Below are 22,594 nucleotides of genomic sequence, written 5' to 3'. Positions count from 1 at the left end.
AAAGTATATACCTTCTAACTAAGGTACTATAACTTTTAAAGGGAACGTGCCATCAAGAATGACCTAGTGTCAAAATAAAAGCTTTATGTTAAACCTATTGTAAAGACTTTTAGTTTTTTTGGTTATATTTGTCATGTCACTACCTATTTTCTACTTATTAATCTTGCAGTTTTAGCCTAAAAAGAAGCAGATGATACTTGTTCTGTAAAGGAAATTTCTCTGCAGTTCTATTATGATGGGCAGGATTACTTAAAAAATAAATTAAAGGTGATAACAGTATATAGATTACACCGGATCCACCATTTACAATAAATATTGCTCCCCCGCCACCCCTGCACAATGATCTATGCACAAATCATGCCTAGAAAACTCTGGTATAGAAGTCAATCAGTCAGCTCCAGACTGTTTCCTCTGTCCCATGTGACTGCTGTAAAGCATATCCCTAAATGTTTTTAAAAGTAGCTCAGGCAAGATGGCTGCCCCAATAATCTTGTATAGAAAAAGGAATAAAAATTCTACAATATTCAAATAAAAACAGATAAGGAGAAAAAAAATAGTTATCAATATCTGGTTTAAATGAATGAATCACAATGGTGATACAACTTTCTAAACAGCTATTGTGTTACAGGATGTTGTGTCTGACACAGCTCCAATCCACTTATTAAAGAGAAGCCATTACAGAGCAGAAGTTTGCACTATAACCATTTCTCTATGTGACTGTATTAGGTCATTATACTATTAAACTGCAGTATGAACAGGCGGTATAGTGGTCTGCACAATACTAGACAGTAGGAGGTGGAGCACCCTGCTCTGCATTCTAGACCTCTAGACACTGTCTACTACTGAATAGTTAGGTGCAGCTGACTGCATAGACAGAAAAATCTCCTAATACAATTAAACAGTAATATTGCATAATAATTAGATGTAAAAAAAAGTGTAAGGGTCCATGCACATGTACCGTGTATTAGTTCATGGTTTTGATGCTATATATTTTTGGTTTTACTCCTGCTTGTTTTTGGGCTTTAAACTACCACACATGAAAAGTGTATACAGAACATAGTACATGATGTGAACAATTTGAACAGAGCTTTTGTGATCCTTGGTGGTATATTTGTAGAAAATAAAATCTAATGTTGGTACACTCTGCTTGGCAGATGCATAAATAAAGTGCCCAGATGGCTGAGATATTGAAAGAGAGATGTGGCCTTTAGGAACTACTGCATGCTGCTTATTTCTTCATATCCTGATCAGCGGTGATGGTTTATTTTGCTGCATGCTCTTTCTCTTTGCTTTTACTCTCCTAACTTACATTCCCAGCATGCCCACTTTGTATATTTTTCTTTGTTAAATTTCCTTATTTTTACATTTAAGCCTTTCATATTTCCAAACCATCCTTCTAGGTTACAGTACAGCCTGGATGTGGCAGACAGGCTGGCTGATGAACATGTTCTCATCGGGGTATATGCCAATATGCTGCAGAACAACCTTCCACGGTTAGTTAAAGCTTGGCAAATGTCTTCTGTGTGCAGAATGGAGGTTGAAGCATATGATGGTCACTTGTTTATGAAACATAGTCGGCTAAGTCGTCAGACGACTTCAGTCTGTGCTCAGGTGGCCTGGTTACTTGGATGACAGATGCATTTGTAAGAAAGGAGCCGAGCTTGCATCATGCTCTGGATATTAAGCGGTTTGATGTTATGCTTTCTTTCACTCCCTGTCTTTGACCCTGGCACTCATCTAATTTGTTAGTATAGTTACTGTATTCAGTTGGTTGTAGCAAGCACTGTCAGTATATACTTTTTTATGGCTTCCTTTGTCATATATTTTTTCAAGGCTAGCCTTCTTTAAGGTTCCGTCAGATGTAACAGTCTCTGTCGGATGTATACACTTAGTTGCATGCATAAGACCCTACATAAAAATGAAAAACAACATATACTGTGTGGTATACTTTGGATACAGCTCAATAGAAAACTGCAATATACACTGTTCCACCCAGCAAACCCTGATGTATTCCACCGAAACGGGGGCCAAAACAACACCTTTGGCCTTCATCAGATAACGGGTGGGTTTGAGGGTTACGTTCACTGCATATGCCAGGATCTTTTTGCTGCCTAGGTAAACATGCACTGTGGAAACAGTGTGAACTGAGCCTTATGGAGTATCACTAAATCCTAAATTTGAAGGCTCTAATAGCCTTGATATAGTCAGCCAAAATTCAATGCCATACAAACAAGCTACATGCAGCTCCTTCAATGCTAATTCAGCAGAAATTGTTAGGCTACATGGTTACAGATTCTGCACCAAAAACTTGCAACATGGTGTACAGTGTAATACCAAAGAATTGGGTTCTACAAAACTGATCATGTGCAGTGGAAAAAGTGTGTACAGATTTTGTTTCTTTAAATCTTCCAATGTGTGTAAAATGGTAAACTTTGTAACAAAACAAATACCTACCATTTTGTATCTCAATGGTAACAAAGTGCAAACGGTCTTTTATGGGGGTACTGAACATCCTGTCCGGAGCAGAAAAAAAAAAAACTCTGCAAAGGGCGCACAACACACCAACATACGTCATTTTGATGCAATCATTAATATGACAATGTGTGAACTGGTAGGATAACCCCTCAAACATAATCTTTGCTAGTTTATAAATGTTTGATGGCACAGATTCGGAGGCAGAGTACGGATATGCCTCCATCTATCCTGGCAACGCCTAGTTGGCTATTTAGTCATACATTTCTAGTAAGAATAACTAAAGAATGGCACAAAGAGCTATACGAAAAGATGTTCCAGAACTGTTATCTCACATAGAATACATGTACTTAAATGTGGTTCAACACAAAAGATGCAATTCATTTGTTGTTCCTTTTATTTCTATGATTCACTTGGCTTGTTATGCTCTGTAGTAGAAAGAGAGAGCTTGGTTCTCAGTCTGAAATGAGGCATAGAACCCATGAGGCAAAATTTATATCCAAGAATTTATGAAACCTAATGATATTATGACCTTTACTGACATAATTAGCTTTTTTTGCTAAGTAAAAATGTACCTTTGTTTACCCCAGGGCCGGACTGTGAATGAAAATCTGCCCTGGCATTTCAACGCACACAGGCCCACTGACCGTACAGGGGAAATTTTATGATAAAATGTCACAGCAGCACAGACACTTTATACCATGTAATCTTGTTGGACATACTGGGAGCTACAATTCTCAGCAGTTCCTGAAGGTCTATAGCTGTCAGGGCATGCTGGGAGTTGTAGTTCACAATTGATGGTGTTAGGTATTACATAATTCTGGGGTTTTCAATTTACATTCATTTAAAAAATATATTTTGTAGGGAGAACTACAACTCCCATCAGATCCTGAAGGTCTATAGCTGTCAGGGCATGCTGGGAGTTGTATTTCACAATCTATGGGGTTGGGTGTTACATTTATTTAGAATTATGTAACACCTAACCCCATAGATTGGGAACTACAACTCCTATCATGCCCTGACAGCTATAGACCTTCAGGAACTGCTGGGAGTTGTAGTTCTCCCTACAAAATACATTTTTTCATTTTGTAGGGAGAACTACAACTCCCAGCAGTTCCTGATGGTCTATAGCTGCCAGGGCATGCCCGGAGGTGGAGTTCACAACTTCATATTTTCTGTTCTTCCCTGCTTTACTTTATTAACATGGTCATTTTATTTTTAATTTTTAAGAGAGGAGGTGGGGAGAGGAGGTGAAGGGGGGAGATAGAGGAAGGGGAGAGAGAAGAGGTGAAAGGGGGAGAAAGAGCGATATCGGAAGGGGGATGATGGAGGAGGGAGGGAGAGAGCAGATGAAGGGGGGAGGAGGGGGGGAGAGGGGGAGATGTCGGAAGGGGGATGATGAAGGAGGGAGGGAGAGAGGAGGTGAAGGGTGGAGATGGAGGATGGGGGGAGAGGGGAAGATGTCGGAAGGGGGATGATGGAGGAGGGAGGAAGAGAGGTGGTGAAGGGAGGAGAAAGAGAGAGGTGGGGAAGGGGAGGAGAGAGATTGTGAGACACAGTACAACCTCTCTCCTGCAGCGCCGGCCGTCTCTCACCTTCCCCATCCAGCAGCGTTGTGTGTGTGGGACAGGGCTTGAAGATGCTGCTGGGGAAAGGAAGTAGAGACAGCACAGCTGACAGGAAGCGCCGGTACCAACACCCCCTGGACGGTCATGTAGGGGGTCGGGACCGGCCCAGAGGGGGTCGGCCCCTCTGGCATTTGCCAGAGCTGCCCTATGGCCAGTCCGGGCCTGGTTTACCCACTGTACATAGAGAGGGCGCTACATCAGCTTTTAGTGATATTAGTTACAGTGGGTTATATAGAATATTATTTTAACAGCTAAGGTGGACGTGGATAATCTTAGTCACACAACTAGGTCTTATGTTTTTAAATACTTATCTAGATAATATTATATTGTGACTTCTTATGAAAATGTATTTTATTGGGATTTCCTGTTTATGTGGTCAACACACAAATCTACAATTGTTAGGGTACATTCAGATGTGCAGAATTGGGAAATCGACTGTGGATTTTTCTACCCATTGAGGTCAATAGGTAGCAGAATCCACCGTTGCTTTAATACAGCAGATGTAGTATATGTGAATGTACTGTACACCTTTTAAAGGGGTTATCCAGTGCTACAAAAACATGGCCACTTTCTTTCAAAGACAGCATGACTCTTGTCTCCAGTTCAGGTGCAGTTTGCAATTACGCTCCATTCACTTCCATGGAACTGAGCAGCTAAACCCCGCCCAAGCTGGAGACAAGAGCGGGGCTGTCTGTGGAAGAAAGTGGCCATGTTTCTGTAGCGCTGGATAACCTCTTTTAAGACTACTTTTGTAATAATTTATAAAATTGTATATAATATGTACAAGACACCTGCTGGAGATGCAGTTTCAAGCTGTGGTGGGCTCTAAATGTAATCAGGGGAATGCCCTACAGGGAATCAGGGGAGTGCCCTAGTCCTGGTGGGCCCTACCCCTTGGTAGGCCCCTGAGCAGGAGGTGGGCCTGCCTGTTTAACAGCTCCAGGATGACATATATTCCACCAGCACTGCTTCACATGCCTGTCATCTGGTCATGAACTGCTCCTTTATAGTAACCTGGAGTTTCATCTTGCTATATAGAGGCCGGAAGTGACCAGGGTGACAGGCAGCAGCATGTAATGTGCAGAATCAGCGCAGCTTCTCTCCTCTCCCCTGGGACCCTCCCCCACCTCCTTATCTCAGGCTGCCTGCATCTGCTCTATGTGCTGCTGCTGGCAGTCAGGACACAGAAAGAGGGGAGGGATAAGGGCTGCAGTTTGCACAGTGTCACCTTGGAGAAGCTCTTGGAGCTGCAGATCTGACAGAAATTTACCTGTGGTAGAGGAAAGCACCAGGTACAGCTTAAATGCTGTGTGTACATGAAGAATGTTTGTGTCTCTGTGTGCATTATCTATGCATATATTTAATGTGCATTTGATTATATCTGTATGCTGTATGTACTGTACGTATTGTGTGTGTGTGTGTACTATATACATATAGGTAATGTGCATTTCTTTATATCTGTATATAATGTGTCTATGTGTTGTGCATATTTGTATGTACATGTTATGTGCACTCATTTGTAACTCCACCTCCCATACCTAAACCTCCTGAGACTCAGCTTCCGGGTGTCCTTTAAGCTGGGAGGGAAGAGAGGAGACATTCCACTTGCAGCTATTAAGGAGCTTGGAGAAGCCTCTAACTCTGTACCAGAGTATAAAACCAGTCAGTGACTGCAGCAGTGTCCCTCCGTAGTCACTGATTGGCTGAGCGGGCAATCCATCAGCCAAGTACATAACACTGCAGCTGGGGGAGCTGCAGAAGGCCGGCGGCTATCTCATATCGTTAAGGAAGCTCTACGGGGAGCACGAGGAATGGTAAGTATACTTTCTTTATTATGTTTCCACACACCTGCCTGCCTGAGATTTGTTAGTTTCATGGGACTTCTCCTTTCAAGAGACTTAAGTGGCACGTTATGCTGTTTGCATAGAGAGACTGACAGGTTACTAGCAGTGAGCTAGCATCGCTGGTCACATACACAGCTGTGTGCAAAGTCACTATAGTAATGTGAAAGGTTTGGTACTAGTTATATCTGGTGTATGTAGAGCGGGCCCCTAGAATCAAATTCCCAGGTGGGACCAAGGTACTACAGTCTGACACTGTGTATATCTGTAGTTCCATGATTTATTTTTTGTTTCATAAATCTTATAGGTGGCAATAATGTATGGGTTTTCATTATCTTTATGTACAATATGTAGTTATGTGCAAGATTTGTTTGTCTAGTATTTTATGGTCAGGACATTGTGATGATAGGGCTGATTTCTAAGTTAAAAAATATATATAAAACCACTGGGAATATGGTGCAGGCTTCATTGGTTTGTAGAGAAAGTTATGAACCGTTAGATATCTGCCAATTACTGCTTTGTACCGTACTCTAACATTATGTCAAGTTATTATAATATACAGTGTTAAAAGATAAATTTCATGTTATATTGTGTTGGTACATCTAGACTACTATTGCGTGCGTTATACAATTCTACAGTACTCTACATAGAGTATGAACAGTTTGGTAATCCCGCCTGTCTCAGTGTCCCATAGCCCGTCTATGGGAGAGCGTGTGCTCCTCCGCAGCCGCCGTTCCCCGCTCAAAGAAGTGACATGTCACTTCTGAGAGCGGAGATCGGCGGCAGCGGAGGAGTACGCGCCCTCTCATTCACTCACAGTGGGACACAGAGCACGGCAGGATTCTCCTCCGCCGAATTCCGCTGTATTTACTCAGTGTCAACATACCCTTATTATGAATATGGAAATTCCATTCTTTTATATATATTGTCTACCATTTGGGATTTTTGCTTGGCATGTAGTAAGTTTCCAGGAGTAAAATGTTTCTCTTCCCCCTTTTTCTTCTTGTCCTAAATTCCTTTGTTCAGAATGCTTGACAGTCCCAGCCGCCTAGATGAAGAACATAGATTGATTGCCAGATATGCAGCAAGGCTGGCAGCAGAGACCACTTCAGCAGTAAGTACATTCTACTAGAATAGAAATAAGTAATGTTCAGACTTTCTTTATGTGCTTTCCTAACCTTTGTTTTGTGCATTTTTCTTCATGTATAATTTTATGCCTTTGCACCAGTGTACCCACCACAGACTCATTAATGGAGACTAGTGCAAAAGAAAAGTGCAATGCACTGATCAGTATAGGCCATGGCTGTCAAACTGGGAGTTCTCTAGCTAGTACAAAGCTACACTTTATAGGGGGGACATAAAATCTGTTAAAAAAAAAATAGAATAAAAGTATACAAAGTCCCTCTCCTAATAAAAATTCAAATCGCCCCCCATTTAAAAAAAAAAAGGAAATAAAAAAGAATTAACATTTATTTTTGCTGTGTGTGAAACTGTCTGAAGTATTAAAATATTATGTTATTGATTTGGCTTAATGAATGACGTAAACTAAAAATAATACCAAATGCCAGAGCTGATTTTTGGTCCTATTTATGTATCAGGTAAAATAGAATAAAAAGCTAACAAAAACCCATCATATTACATTGTAGATAAAAAAAAATGAAAAATGACGGTGAGTTTGTTAGACATAACTTAAATTCTAAATTAAATGGGTCACTGTACTGATACTGATCTTCAGAATAAATATAACATATCAGTTTTACTACAAGGTGCACAGCATAAAACTAAATCCCTTAAAGGGAACGTCAGCCCAGACAGTGGGCCAGAACCCACCCTACCCCGGGATTTAATAGTTGACACTTACCCTCCTTTGGTGGTCTGCCTCCGGATACCAGTCCTGCTGCATAGAAATTGCCACCGTGCTCATTATGCAAATGAGCAGAAAGGAGTCTGATGCCACTAGAGCAGTGATTTCTTATGGACATTGGACTCATATCCATAGGTGGAGATTCCTAAGTGTTAAAATACACATATTGGCATTTTGATTGATGGACTTGGATCTTATAATACTTTCAACCTTAAAACCTAGCAACCTTTTGTTCAGTTATAAAGCCAGACATGGCAGCATGGGTAGCAGACTAGCATATCTACAAAAATCTTAATGATATCAAGTCGACATAAAAATTGCTTGATGCTGTGAGTCTAATACTAGAGGAAGACACTGGTAGGCTTTTGCTGGGCTCAAACCCAGCTGAAACCCACCAGAAAGATTTTTTTTTTATTCTAAAATGAAATGTAATTCATTACCACAGGTGTGTGTTAGTGTCTAGAGGACTCCCCCCCCCCCCCCCCCCAAATAACAAAAAAAAAGAGTTGGTATGTTACTTAAAGGGGTATTTCCATCTTAACTAACACTTGCACTTCATCAAAATAAATGTTTTTGCAAACACATTAATTTAGCAAACCTGCCTACTCTTCCATATGTACCTGATTTTCTCCTCTTGTTGACAGCTTATTGTCTAGCAGTAGTCTTGCTGATAGATAGATAGATAGATAGATAGATAGATAGATAGATATCACACGAAAATCCAAAGCACTCCAGCATAAGGTGAAAAAAGTTAGTGGTTTATTACAAAAATGTGCAAAAACACAGGATGCAACGTTTCAGTTCTCTCACAGAACCATTATCAAGCATGCTTGATAATGGTTCTGTAAGAGAACTGAAACGTTGCATCCTGTGTTTTTGCACATTTTTATAATAAACCACTACCTTTTTTCACCTTATGCTGGAGTGCTTTGGATTTTCGTGCGATACTTGGGGATCCCCCCTGCCAAGGGATTTGCATCCAACTGCACCCGCTACACCTGTGAAGAAGTGCGGCTTCTTTCTCCTCTGTAGATAGATAGATAGAGTAGATAGATAGAGTAGATAGATAGAGTAGATAGATACATACAGTGGATAGGATGGATAGATAGATAGATAGATGGATAGATAGATAGATAGATAGATAGATGAAAATATTTTTTATTTATATAGCACCAACAGATTCCGCAGCAGTTTACAATTCTGGAGGTAAATACATAGACAAAAATGAGACAGAGATATACATATAATTGACAGTTCATAGCATAGATAAAGATGTCAGCAGAGAGCACTGTGGCAGCTTGGAAAGAATACACCACTTTCTGCAGGATATACAGCAGATGATAAGTATCGAAAGCCTGGAGATTTTTCTTTTTTTGCTGAACTACCCCTTTAAAAAGGTATTTCTATTAGGGCTTAATTATACTCGTGGGACCCATACCTTTTAAGAAATTAGGCAAGCTCCTTGGACCTCCATTTGCCAAGAACAGCAATCCCAACCATGGGCCCTCCAGCTGTTGCAAGACTCAAAACTACAATTTCCAACATGTTTTTATAGCATAGGGAATCCTTAAAATCATAGTTTTGCAACAACTGGGGAGCCACCGGTTGGGAAGATGAACAAGACCCACATAAAGTATTAAAGGAGTAATCTGTGGCTATGCCAACATGTGTAAGATGGAAATACCCCTTTAACATTGACCACATTTTTAAAAATTTTCTCATGTAGAATACTCTGGTACTTACGATCATGTGCAAAAAAAAAAACAGCATTCCTTCAAGGAAAACAGCTTGAACTGAAAATATGGCTTTGTTTTTCTATCCATTCAGCGCATCTTGCAATGGAATGTCTATTCCCCTATTGGGTGTCATTGTGCGGCTTATGCTGGGACGCTGGGGAGATCCTTGATAAGAATGTTTTGTTTTATTACAGCAGAGTCAGCAGAGAGGCCCAGACATCTCCTTTACGATCGATGCAAATAAGCAGCAAAGACAGCTTATTGCAGAGCTGGAAAATAAAAATAGGTACGGTATCTGTCATTTGTAGAAGGTTTTATGGTTTCTCTTGTGGACACTTTGTGAGTAAAGTCATTATACTGCGGGGAAATGTTACTTGGAACTGGATTAAGTTATCTTGATAGTGAAGATCTTGATAACTTTAGAAATTCCTCCAGGCTGCACATCGTACAATTGTTCAACACTCTGGCCAGCTTACTTATATATTGCAATGATGAACTTGCCTATTGAGTGCTCTTTATCTACTACATTTGACACATGGGCATGTACACTTACTACTATTGTTGTTATTTTCGTCGTTGTAACAGTTATAATGATCAAACATCCCTGTTGCTATATGAAACCATTATATATATATATATATATATATATATATTATATATATATTTATAGAAGCCATTTTGAATCTTAAATATTTGTTAAAAAGGTCCCCCCCCCCATTAGTCTGCACTCAGTTTTGCAAATTTATTAAAAAGGGATACTAACATTTTATGTGGACAGTAAGAACCCTTTTACACAAACATAATGATGAAGCTGTTTAGTTACTGCATAAAGGGGTCTTTACTGTAAGAACTGTGAAATAGCTTTCCATAGGAACAACAAGGAAAGCTCATTTTCTTAGGGTCCTATTACACTGATCGATTTTTAACGATAAACAATCTCGTTTGTGATCGTTTATCGTTAGTCGTTAATCGTTAACCTGAAATCGTTCACCATATTACACAGAGTGATAATCTTTAGTTACGATCGTTTATTCGTTCTGATCCCAGAAAAACAATGAACAATGTGCTATTACACTGAACGATTAGTGAACAAATGCAGAACTTGAGCGAATGAACGTGGAATTACAGCAAACGATTAGCGAACGTTTAACGATAATTTTAGGTTCAGATCTATATCAACGACAAACAAACGATTTTTCGTTGCCTGCAATTACACAGAACGATTATCGTTTAAATTTGAACGATTTAACAAGTTTTCGCACGATAATCGTCCCATGTATTAGGGCCCTTACCTAGAAGACAACGACCCTAAGCATACAGCTAAGACAATACAGGAGTTGCTTAGAGACAACTATGTGAATGTCCCAGAGTGACCCAGACAGATCTTTGACTTGAACCCAATGGAGCATCTCTGAAGAGCCATGAAAATAGTGTCCAGCGGCAGTCCCCATCCAACCTGATAGAGCTTGAGATGGTCTGCACAGAAGAATGACAAAAATAAAAGGAAATACGGGTGTGTAAACCTTATTTGTAAAGAGACTCATAGGGGCCCGTGTACACTGAGCAAAAGAGGCGGAACCTGCAAGCGAAGTCTGCCCGACGGATTTTGCTTGAAATTCTGCCTGTCCTATTGCTTCAATAGGATTTCTTGTGTGCCTCTGCTCTCGGCTCAAAGAATGAACATGTTCATTCTTCGATCGGAAAGCAGAGGCACAGGAGAAATCTAATTGAAGCAATAGGATAGGCAGAATGACAAGCGGAATCCACCACGTAAACTTTGCTTGTAAATTCTGCCTCTTTTTCTCAGTGTGCACAGGCCCTTATGGTGTGTTTACACAGAGAGATTTATCTGACAGATTTTGAAGCCAAAGCCAGGAATGGATTTGAAAGGAGAAATCTAAGTCTTTCCTTTATGGCCTGTTCCCTGTTTATAGTCTGTTCCTGGCTTTGGCTTCAAAAATCTGTCATAAATCTCTGTGTAAAGGCACCCTTATATCAATGCGATATGTGTACAGTGGTGTCTTGGATTACAAGCATATTTGGTTCCGGGACTGTTCTTGTAATCCAAATCCACTCTTAAACCAAAGCAAATTTTCCCATAAGAAATCATAGAAATGCAGACAATTGGTTCCACACCCCAAAAATAATGATTTATTATTCTAAATAAGATGTAAAACTAATGAAACAAACATTCAGAAACAGCAGAATATGTGATATTATAAGTTACTGTACAGTAATGGAGAGTATGGGAAACACAAGGGCTGACAGAGACTGCAGGGAGCATGAAGGAATGAGCAGGGCAGATGTGGGCACATACATGCAGCACTCTCTGTCTGGGGAGAGAGGGGTTACAGCTATGAAGAGATTATCTCCAGTCCTGTCTCCTGATGCAAGCCCCAGCCTGAAATGGATCTGCTATGATTTGGAAGGTGAGGGAGACTTCCTAGGTCAGAGTACAGGGCTGTAGACCACGCTATGCAGACCATGCCCCTCCTCCACTCGTGCTCCCACCTGGTACAGGGAGCTCTTAAACCAAGTCACAATTTTTAAAAACTATGAGCTGTTAAACCAAAATGCTCTTAAACCAAGTTACTCTTATACCAAGGTACCACTGTATATATTTTTCCTTTTCAATAAATTGGCAAAGATTTTTAACATCCTGTTATTACTTTTCACTTTGTCATTATTAAGTGCAGAATGGTGGGCGAAAACGCAGGCCACAACATAACAAAAAAAAAAAAAGTAACAGGGTCTGAAGACTTTCTGGGTGCATTAAATGATGTATTAAATAACTTTTTTTTTTGGTAGGGAAAGTCAAGGGAGTTATTTTAGTTAAGGTACACCACAATTCTAGTCTTTTTAGCTCGTTCTGTAGTCACAATGATTTCTGAGCTGTGCTTGGGCATGCAGCATTGTCTCTTTCCATTTCAACCCTCTCAACCCTTATAGTTAATCTTGTAGGGCTTGTCATATTAAACATTTTCGCAAAATATATTCATTTAGCAAACCTGTCTCCTTCTCCTTCCCTTGTTGACAGCAAACCACCACTCTAGTCTAAAAACAGTGGTCTGGCTAGTGTATATATAGGTATAATGTAGATGCATAGAGCTGTATTGTGCATATATACTGTATAATATATGTAAACTATATATATAAACCAGTCAGACTACTGTTCTTAGAGCAGAGTGGTGGTCTGTTACCTAGACAACGAGAGACAAGAGTCACTTTTTTTTCGAGAAGAAAGTGGCCAAGATTTTCTAATCCTGAAAAATCCCTTTAAATTAGTATATGCTGTATGTGAGAGTAATTTTTTTTATCCCTCTTCTGTTTTCAGAGAAATATTGCAGGAAATACAGAGGTTGAGAATTGAACACGAACAGGCCTCCCAGCCCACACCAGAAAAAGCACAGCAGAATCCCACTCTTCTGGCAGAACTCCGACTGCTCAGGTAACAAAAGAGAAAACCCACCCCAGTTTGGCTACAGATTATCACTATGAAGCAGAGTACTTACATGTCCCCGTTCATTCTGTTATGAGTGGGTATGCAGAGCAGTCATCTTGATAGCAGAATTGTCTTTCAAAGCAAACCTTAGACAAAAAACCCCAGACCACAGCCTAGAAAACCACTGTACATCAATTGTAGATATTAAAGCAACAGTAATGTGACAAAGTGTTCTATTTGTCATGCCATGATATAAATAGGTTGTTTGCACTTTGGGACACCTTTGTTTTATAAGTGTATTCATTCTCTAAACTAAAAACTAGTACTTTGCCTATGTCTGTAAGTACATGGAAAAACTAAGTAGCCAGAGACGCTAAATAAAGAGATGACTACATAAAGAGACCTATGAAAGACAGACCAAACAAAGTAATATTCACAGCTCCCTGTGTGATATTTACTCAGATGTAATACTTTGTAAAGGCAACTTCAAGACCCTGCTGAGCTGCTGTAAGAAGTGACTAAATAAATAAATAGCAACATTTAATGGCTAGGAATATGAATTGTGCTCCCAAAGACTGCGCCTTCCTAAAACGTACTGTATTACAGCATTCTCTCTGGACCTTTATTCCCTGTAGAAGATGGGTCAGATGGAGGGTCGAAAGCAATGACTGAGGGTCAGGCTGCACAAAGACTCTGTAGTATGTGACAGTAGAGACGCACACATCAGCACAGGGGCTGTATATGAAAATTGGCAGATTTATTTTCAAGATAATGTGCAAGCACAAAATACTTAATTTTTATTATTCTGACAACTCCTAGATGGGTTTGATTTTAGGCATTAGAGGCAGTGCCATTGTGACAGTCAGAATCTAGGATCTACATTGGGATTCTAAGGAAATCATAGCTACTGTAGAATGGGAGTTTCTTAAGTGCATGGCAATCAAAAACATTCCTCAAACTGGATCAGTTTCATGTAAAACACAGTAAGGCATAATAAAAGATAGTGCTATACACCATCAGGAGGCCAGTAATGAAAGTGGTTTACTAAGAGAGACCAGTGACTCAAGGAAAGAGTGTGCTGTGATACAGTGATCCCTCAACTTACAATGACTTTAGATTACAATATATTAAACATACAATGATTCTTCTTGGACCATCATAACCTGAGACCAGACTCAACATAAAATGCTGCAGACTGTCAGGATCTGTGGAACATGTAAATCTGTGGAACCCCAGTATTGCTGAAGTGGATGCAGTGTTTAGTTGTCTAGTAGCACCTCCGTACAGTACAGTGTGATACTACATGTTCTGTACTGCTCTTTACCTGTGCCAGGATGAGTTTCTCCTTTGGGCACCAGGTAAGGGCGGCTTCATTTATTTTTCTGGAACCCTGTGATCTGTACAGGACCCTGAAAATGCTCCACTCCTCTACATAGGAAGTAATTGACAGTCTCTAGTTGCTCTTTCTGACTGTTCTATGTAAGGACTTGCTTTATTCATGTTAGTTTTATGCTTAGTTGTCTTTAAATCTCCATTTTTTCCTCATTTTGGGATGACATTATGGAGGCTTCAGAACCAGTTATCATTTTCCTATAAAGTTCAATGGTCAGCCTGTAACCAATTAAAGGGAACCAATCACCTATAAAAAGTGAATGTGAGGCATAATCTGTGCTAATACACCCTCTAACACACTTTCCACACATATGTCTATAGAATCTGCCTCTGCCCCATACAACCCAAAATCATACTTTGATCTTGTCCCCGCTGTATGCTAATTCCAGTAAGGTAGTCATGTGGGTGTTTGTTCGGGCCGAGTTGTCACGGCCTCAGGGGGTGGGGTATCGCTGTAATCACGCCTCTATGGGCGTCATTCACAGCCCCCTGTCCCTGCATCATCATCCGGGGCGGGGCTGGGACTGTGTAACTGAGAACCATCACAGCAGCTGCCTATCCTCCCTATACTGTGTATGTGTGAACTGTCCTCTCACACAGGCTGCTGCTGCTTCACTGAGCTTCCCTGAATGGATGATTCTAACCCAGCTGCTGCTGGTGTAGAATCATTCATTCAGGGACGCTCATATCCCCCGTCCTCTCCAGCAGTTACTGTGTGTGGCCCCCTCCTCTCTCTCCCGTGCGTTTCTGGTGCCGCTCCGTCTCTTACGCTAGAGAGGGAGATGGGAGATGAACGCAGCACCGACTGCAGAAGGAGGAAAGGAGAGGAGGGAGGGGGGTCGCTGCTGTCACAGGGCCATGGAGTTATACGGAGAACATGAGGAGAGCGAGGAGGGGGAGGAAGGGGATAAGAGTCCCAGGCTCTGTCCCCGAATGATGATGCAGTGACAGGGCTGTGAATGACGCCTATAGAGGCGTGATAACAGCGATACCGCGCCCCCCCGAGGCCGTGACTACTTGGTCTGAACGAACGCCCACATGACTACCTTACTGGAATTAGCATACGGCGGAGACAAGATCAAAGTATGATTTTGGGGTGTATAGGTTTGTGTGGAAAGTGTGTTAGAGGGTGTATTAGCACAGATTATTGGCCTTATATTGATTTTTTAGGTGATTGGTTCCCTTTAATATTGTAATTTGAGGGACCACTGTACTAAGAAGGTTAGTAGTGACCTCAAAGCAGCGTGGCCGAACACAAACACTCTGCATTCAACTCCCGGCGTCTGGAGAAATTGGATGCCGCCATTTGCCTGCCAGGAAAACATGGATACAGCTTTGGCTGTCCAGGCATGATGGGAGTTGTAGTTTTGCAACACTTGGAGAGCCAAGGTTCTCTACCCCTGCCCTGCACAGTACCCTCTGGCTTGAACGTCTTTGGAAAAGGATTTATACTGCAGCAGGATAATTACCTATAACACATCAAATAAGAGCAGACGTGCCGATAATAATGTACACAGCTGCGTAGTTCACCCCATTCAACAGTTAAGAGGGAAAAAACAAGCATGCCGCAACATGGATTATGTTTGAAAAAAAATACAATGGAAGCATTTTCACTTGTCTTTATTGTTGGATTTCAGCAGTTTTATTAATGTGCATATGAGTTGGCAATGTACTATTGCAGACACCGGAAGACAGTGAACTCGCAGTTCCACATTAATCACAGAGACGCCAGCTTTCTATGCTCGTGTTTACTGTGTCACCATAAACTCTTGTTGTGGCATACAGCAGTTTGATTGTCTCAGTGATATATTTCCCATTTAATTTCTTTGTGCACGTTACTTGTTCAGAAGTTGTGAGATAGCATCTTTTCCTTTGCCAACTAAAAGAAGGGACAAGAAGGTTTTAAATGATGGGATTGATTGTAATCTCTCACGGGTGTTTCAGGAGCTCTCTGATCTGATTCTTGTCATCCTTCAGACAGCGAAAAGATGAACTTGAGCAGAGGATGTCCGCGTTGCAAGAAAGCAGGAGGGAGCTGATGGTACAGCTTGAAGGGCTCATGAAACTTTTGAAGGTGAGGGACAGAAGTTATTTGCACCATTTGTTTTCGTAGAAGTAGAGAGGTTGTATAAGTATTGCATTCACACTGCATCGGAGACTCTATTGCTGTTCGACATTGGCAAATGGAACACAACTGAACACTGTATCAACAGACACCAACTGAGTCCAACAGACCTCACTGACTTTATTTGGGTCTGTCACTTTACAGGAGTGTAACGGGACAGAAAACGCTGCATGCAGTGTTTTTTTGTCCCGTAATTTCAAACAGATTCTGCAGTGGAGGCTCCGCTGCAGTGTGAACCTAGCCCTACTTCCAAAAACAGTACTTTGCCTGTCCATGGATTGTGTCTGGTGTTTAAGTCTGAGATTGAAAGCAACAATCTGTGGACACGTGCGGCACCGAGTTTGGAAGAAGGCAGCAGTGTTTTTCTAATCCTAAACAAAAAAATTTAACTTTATTTGCAATCTCTAATAGTTTGGGGGGCCTCAGGAATATTAATAATCCTTCATATTGTGTTTTCTGTTGTGTATGAACATTTTACAGGAACAAGAGCTGAGACAGGCAGTAAGTCCTACTCTTGTATATTGCCTCTACCTGGTGCATGTTTTGGCTGTATTGGCATGATATGCAAAAATGTAACATTATTTTAACAAAATCAAAATTAAAAAGAATCTAACACATGACTGTAAAGGTATCTCAGGTGTTTTGAAATTTTGGACATCTAAGATTTATTTTAAAAAAACTGTATATGATTTTATGTGTCTTAAATTTGGTATAAAGACATCTAGAAAAAGTTTTCTTTGTCTAACAGAACGTTTCCGTATTTTTGTGTACAATAACCTGTGTCTATTTTTAGTCTGTATTCCCTTGTACTTACTAGTGAACACACACACATACACACACAAATGCGCACAAACTATTTTTGTCTCATTTGTAAAATATTGTCTTTTGACATTACTTTTGTTTCAGCTTTTGTTGGTTGTGCTCTAAATAGCTGCTATAGATAACTCTACCATGGTTGTTCTGTACTGTTTCGGGTAATTGTCAAATGCGCCTCATTCTGGCTGGGTGTTATATATATTGCACAAACACCAGGAACTTTGTAGCAAGCATAGATTAGATCACACCGTACTTTATCATTAACTGTCGATTGCAAAGAGTGAAATCTGTGGCCATTTTGCAATATATGTCTAGAACAACGGTCTTAGTGTATTTGCCCATTATAAATATGAGCATTATATTTTTATGAAACAGTGATAAAGTATGGCCGTTATAATGATGTGAAACATCAATCTGACTTGTGTAGGACTGACGATATGTAGTTGCTAGTAGTGCATCTAAGTTGTTGTTGTGCATGCTGTTGCTATAGATGGCAAATAAGTTGTAATATATGTTTAGCATTCCTGTATACCTGATCAGTGCATAAAGTCTGACACATTACATGCATGACTGTGACATAGTTACCATTTTTGCTTCATTTCTATTAATTATGGATTGTGCAAATGTCATATCTATACGGTTAGCTTCTATGTACGAACTGCTGTGGGGAACAATGTTCCTGATTTTTCTGCCTCTTTGTAATAGAATTTAGACAATATGGGGATTTTTTGTTGTTGCTGTTCTCGCTTGACAAGTTGTTAAAGGGATCCTGTTAGGAGGGTTGACCCCATTAAACCACTGAATTGTAGATATTGTTAGCATTGCCCCTACCATATCTTTATCTTGATTTTATGTTACTGCAATAATTCAAAAATAGTTTTAATCTTTCTCGTGTCAAATGCAAATGAACTATTTATAGGTATCGGAGCAGGGAGCAGAGTGCAACTACTCACAGTACTTTGTGTCTGAGTCTGTAATCATGACTGACAGACAGAGAGGCTTCTACCACTCGCTGCTGGGACATAGAAGCCTTTTTACCTGTCAGACATGTCTGCTGAGCATGGTATTAAACTGAGTACTGTGACTAGTTTCACATTGCTTCACGTCCTGATGACTACATATAGTTAGTTTGCATGTGGCATGGGTAATACTTTATTCGGGTGATTGCCGAAATGTAAAGACAGGGTAGACTTGCATTGTTGATAACATCTATAGTGCAGTGATAACAATTATAGACTGTGGTTGTATTCCTAATATTCCTAAATAGCAGATGCCTCAAGAGTCAGGAATGCATAATGACAATGTCTAGATGAGCTTCTTGTCCTGTGGACCCCAATTGCACAGATACAAAACACATACAAATGTACATACAGTCTCATCCATACATTTTCTTACTGATGTTTATTTGTTTTACAGACCCAGGGGGCAGGCTCTCCTCGCTCTTCTCCCAGCCATACCATCAGCCGGCCTATCCCAATGCCTATAAGGTCCGCATCAGCTTGCTCCACCCCAACGCACACTCCTCAGGACTCTCTCACAGGGGTTGGTGGAGATGTGCAAGAGGCGTTTGCTCAGAGTAAGTGATAACATAAAATGATTAACCTTGTACTATATATATTGAATATCAATTAGGCATTTATATTTTTACATAAGAAGAAACAGCTGCTGCTAGAAAGCCAATGTCTCTGTAAGTAATAGAATTAACAGAGTGTTCATATTTTTATTTGCTAATATATGGGCATTTGTTCATTGTGGATGGAAGTCCTCTTTAAGGGATATACAAAGCCTCTGGCCGGTGTCCTGATGACACCTTTTAGAAGTTTAGCAGTTAAGAAAAGACACACACAAAAAACTTTGTACCATTCCCACTTCTGAGTGGAGCTCTCAGTCTGGTTCCTGTATCTCTACTACACACACTTGTGCCAGTTTGCCAAATTAATAGCCAATTAACAGGAAAGTGTTTCTGGAGTGTGGGGTCACACTATCCAGAGAAAAGGACAAGGATTTTACAAACTGTATAGTCTAAGTAAACTATTTTATCAGTAGTACAGAAATGCTTTGAATATCTCAGAGCCTTTGTTATGTGCAGCAGATATCACTCATGTCTTGTGTCTTTTATTTATTTCATCATTTAGGTGCTAGGAGGAATCTGCGGAATGACCTGCTGGTGGCAGCTGATTCCATAACCAACACCATGTCTTCTCTAGTGAAGGAGCTCAAGTCAGGTACGAGAGGAATCGAATGTTTAACAGAAGAAGAAACCTGTGTAGTGTAGTGTTATGTTGTGCGAAGTTGGTCAAAGGACTTTAACATACTGAGGCCTTTAGGTTCTGGTTGCTAATGGTTATTCAAAAATAATAATAATAAAAGAAAAAGTAAATTGTTCACTTATTTTATTTTCTGAAGAGCAAGGAATTGGACGAAAGAAACATTTCAAAGTGATACTTTCCTACCCTGATCCCCAGCAGCTCCCATTTCAGCACCTTTTGTTCCCCCTTTGCTCACCGTTTATCCCTACCAGAGCAGGACCTGCCCACTCAGTTAATGAATGGAGCAGCAACAGGCATGTATGACCCTCCACTCCATTCTACCAGGAGACTCAGGTCCCTATTAAGATTGTGGGGGGCCCCCCAGCTGTCAGACCCCCTGCGATCAGATAGTTATGTGGACGTGGATAAATTAGCAAGTTGGAAGGACCCCTTTAATCAGTGTTGTCTCAGTAGTGTCACTTACTGATATTATCACAAATCAGACAGGAAGCCATTGCTGACTGACTGTTGCGGGAGGAAGGATGCAACATGTTGTTGTTTATACCTTGGGCCCTATGGCCATGGCTACGATCCTTTCACTCTACATGAGCTTCAACGGGCTCACACAGCCCGTTGAAGCTCATGTAGCGTGGAACGATCATATTTATTGGATTGCACTGTGTATTGTGTGTTATCTGCCTGGAATAAAGCGTTTGAACCAAGCTGGTGAGTGCAGGTACTGTTACCTACCTTGTGGATAAGTCTGTCAGGTGATATTTCTAATGGAAATAATCTATCATAAAGCATATTGGCTGTTTACTTTGCTTTTCAGGCTTATTACTGTGAAAAACTTTTAAAGTATATTTACAGACCCCCAACCTCTGCTGTGTGTTATTTGTATGTTTGTTTTACGTTTATCTAGAATGCAAACTTTTTAGCTGTTTTGTAAGGTTTCTGTGCCAACTACTCAAAGGCTTTTTGGTAGGTGTGTTGTAAATACATAATTTTCTGAGCCAAATGAGACTATGTCAATAGCTGTTTCCCTTTGAAAAGATACACGGTGGCCTTTTAATGCTGCTGCTTTGCAAATCACTATGTTTATATCGTATTGATAATTCAAGCAGAAAGGACTAATACACGCATAATGTGCATAAGGTGACAGCCGTACAAGGTCTCTTCATGCATCGGCTCAGCAATAAGCAAGGAAATAACTAGGGTTCTTTCTTAAAAAGCTTTATGAAGTGCAAAATAACACAAGTCTATCATTAAAAATATCTTCAGGAATTGCTCATGAGTCTCTAAGATTTGGAAGGTTGTTCCATAAGGTTTTAGAGAAGTGGCAAAACACTTATCTCAGTAGTGTTCAGTTTTAATCCAGTTTCTCAATGTTGTTTGCCATTTAAATGCTGCAGGTGAGGCATTTTGTACATACGGTTTGAAGTTATGTCCTTACTTTCATAACAGTATGTGTTTTATTATCAATTTTTTTCCTAGATGTGGGTAATGAAGCAGAAGGCAGTATGAATGCAGAGTATGGGAGGGTTCACTTTGATGATCTGGTCCCATCTCCAACCTCAGAGAAAGCTTTCCTTGCTCAAATTCATGCCAGAAAACCAACATACAACCATAATTCTTCAGCTGCTGGAAATATTCAGTATGTATCTGTTATCCTTTTAAGTCAGAACTTTCTAGTATTTAATAGTTTTAGAATCTGTTCCAATTGTTTCCCTACATTTCCAGCCTCTGTAAAGCTAACCTGTCAGCATTGCAGTATAGGACTTCTGACCCCGAATCCCTTAGTAGCTATGTTTTTACAATTGACCCCTCCAGCTCTAAAAGATCACATTCGTAATAAGCCAATTGAGCCTTAAAATCCCTCTGGAATACAAAAGCTCAGCACTAGAAATATCTTAACCTCGCACATGCTCAGGTTCACCTGAACGTCTACATTTGATTACTGATTACTGAAGACATTGGATGCAGCCCTAATGCCCCTATTCCACGAGTCGTTTGAAGGAGCAAACGAGCGCTATTAGCGCTCGTTTGCTCCTCGTTCCCCGCTCGCTGCCGCCGCTATTCAGCGCGGCTGCAGCGAGCGGGTGAGTGCGGGAGGGGCGGCGGGGAGCTGCTGGGGGGGCTGCCCGGGGGATCGCTGATCGTCCGGGCAGCCCATAGGATACAGCAGCGCCTGCTGCCGATGCTCCTATTCAACGGAGCTACGGCAGCAGATCGCTGCTATATCAGTCGCTTGTTTTTCAACATGTTGAAAAACAAGCGACTGCAACGATCCGCCGACATGAACGATGTCGGCTGATCGTTGCACTCTATTCCACGGGACGAATATCGTTCGTAGCGGTCGATATCGGCCGAATACGAACGATATTGCTCCTCTAAACGACCCGTGGAATAGGGCCTTAAGGCTGCCTGGAAAACATGGAAACAGCCATAGGCTGTTCCAGGACTTCCTCGAGCTGCATCCAACTTCTGCTGCCGCCAGTAATCAAATGCCACATGATCGTGTTCTTTAGATTCGGTCATCTCTACTTAGCCTAGTTCATCACATCCACTTGTTACCAACGCCTATTGGGCTGCTTGTTACCTTCTCCCTTCCTTTGACAGCCTCTAGGCTGTATTGTCATCTCCGTCTCTCACATATTCTACGCTAGTGTAGTGGAATGAAAGTGTTGCACACTGTGCATGTTGTGCTCTTTGGAAGGAATCCTGCAGAAGACAACATTGCCGCTTAAATATTGCCCTATTGTTTCACAGCAGTTGCGTGGAGTTTCTTATTAGAGGCAGAGGGGACAATACAAATTATGCAGGCGTTGCGCGCCTTTATGTAATAGGCACAGCACTTTTGAAGCCCACACTTCCAATCTCCTTTGTAGGCACTGGGGCGGTCCTCTGCTGCTAACTAGTCATGGCTATTGGGAAAACTCTTCACTAATCACAGCTTCCTTGGAGCGTTGGCTTATAGAAGCCTGCAGTGTCACAGAAGGGGCCGTCCCTGAGCTCTGACGCTTCCAGGG

At 40.9% G+C, this 22,594-nt stretch overlaps 1 protein-coding gene across 26 annotated transcripts in view; it reads left to right on the top strand.

Moving 5' to 3' along the window:
• The window catches only part of DTNA (dystrobrevin alpha), a 207,222-nt gene that overhangs the window by 177,528 nt on the left and 7,100 nt on the right, over positions 1-22,594 (top strand). For 11 of the 26 annotated variants that reach the window (XM_069957618.1, XM_069957617.1, XM_069957626.1 and 8 more), the window contains 9 exons: positions 1,401-1,493; positions 6,968-7,055; positions 9,736-9,827; positions 12,876-12,989; positions 16,353-16,449; positions 16,981-17,001; positions 18,733-18,892; positions 19,452-19,541; positions 21,060-21,219. In XM_069957618.1, the coding sequence (XP_069813719.1) occupies positions 1,401-1,493; positions 6,968-7,055; positions 9,736-9,827; positions 12,876-12,989; positions 16,353-16,449; positions 16,981-17,001; positions 18,733-18,892; positions 19,452-19,541; positions 21,060-21,219 (915 nt within the window). The remainder of the gene's footprint in view (positions 1-1,400; positions 1,494-6,967; positions 7,056-9,735; positions 9,828-12,875; positions 12,990-16,352; positions 16,450-16,980; positions 17,002-18,732; positions 18,893-19,451; positions 19,542-21,059; positions 21,220-22,594) is intronic. The other 15 variants (XM_069957631.1, XM_069957639.1, XM_069957629.1 and 12 more) reach the window with 3 other exon arrangements.

Source organism: Dendropsophus ebraccatus, chromosome 2 (genome assembly GCF_027789765.1).
Source record: "Dendropsophus ebraccatus isolate aDenEbr1 chromosome 2, aDenEbr1.pat, whole genome shotgun sequence".
In the NCBI taxonomy this organism is placed as follows: Eukaryota; Metazoa; Chordata; class Amphibia; order Anura; family Hylidae; genus Dendropsophus; species Dendropsophus ebraccatus.
The sequence above is the reverse complement of the archived record's forward strand: the minus strand, read 5'-3'. Positions and strand labels throughout refer to the sequence as shown.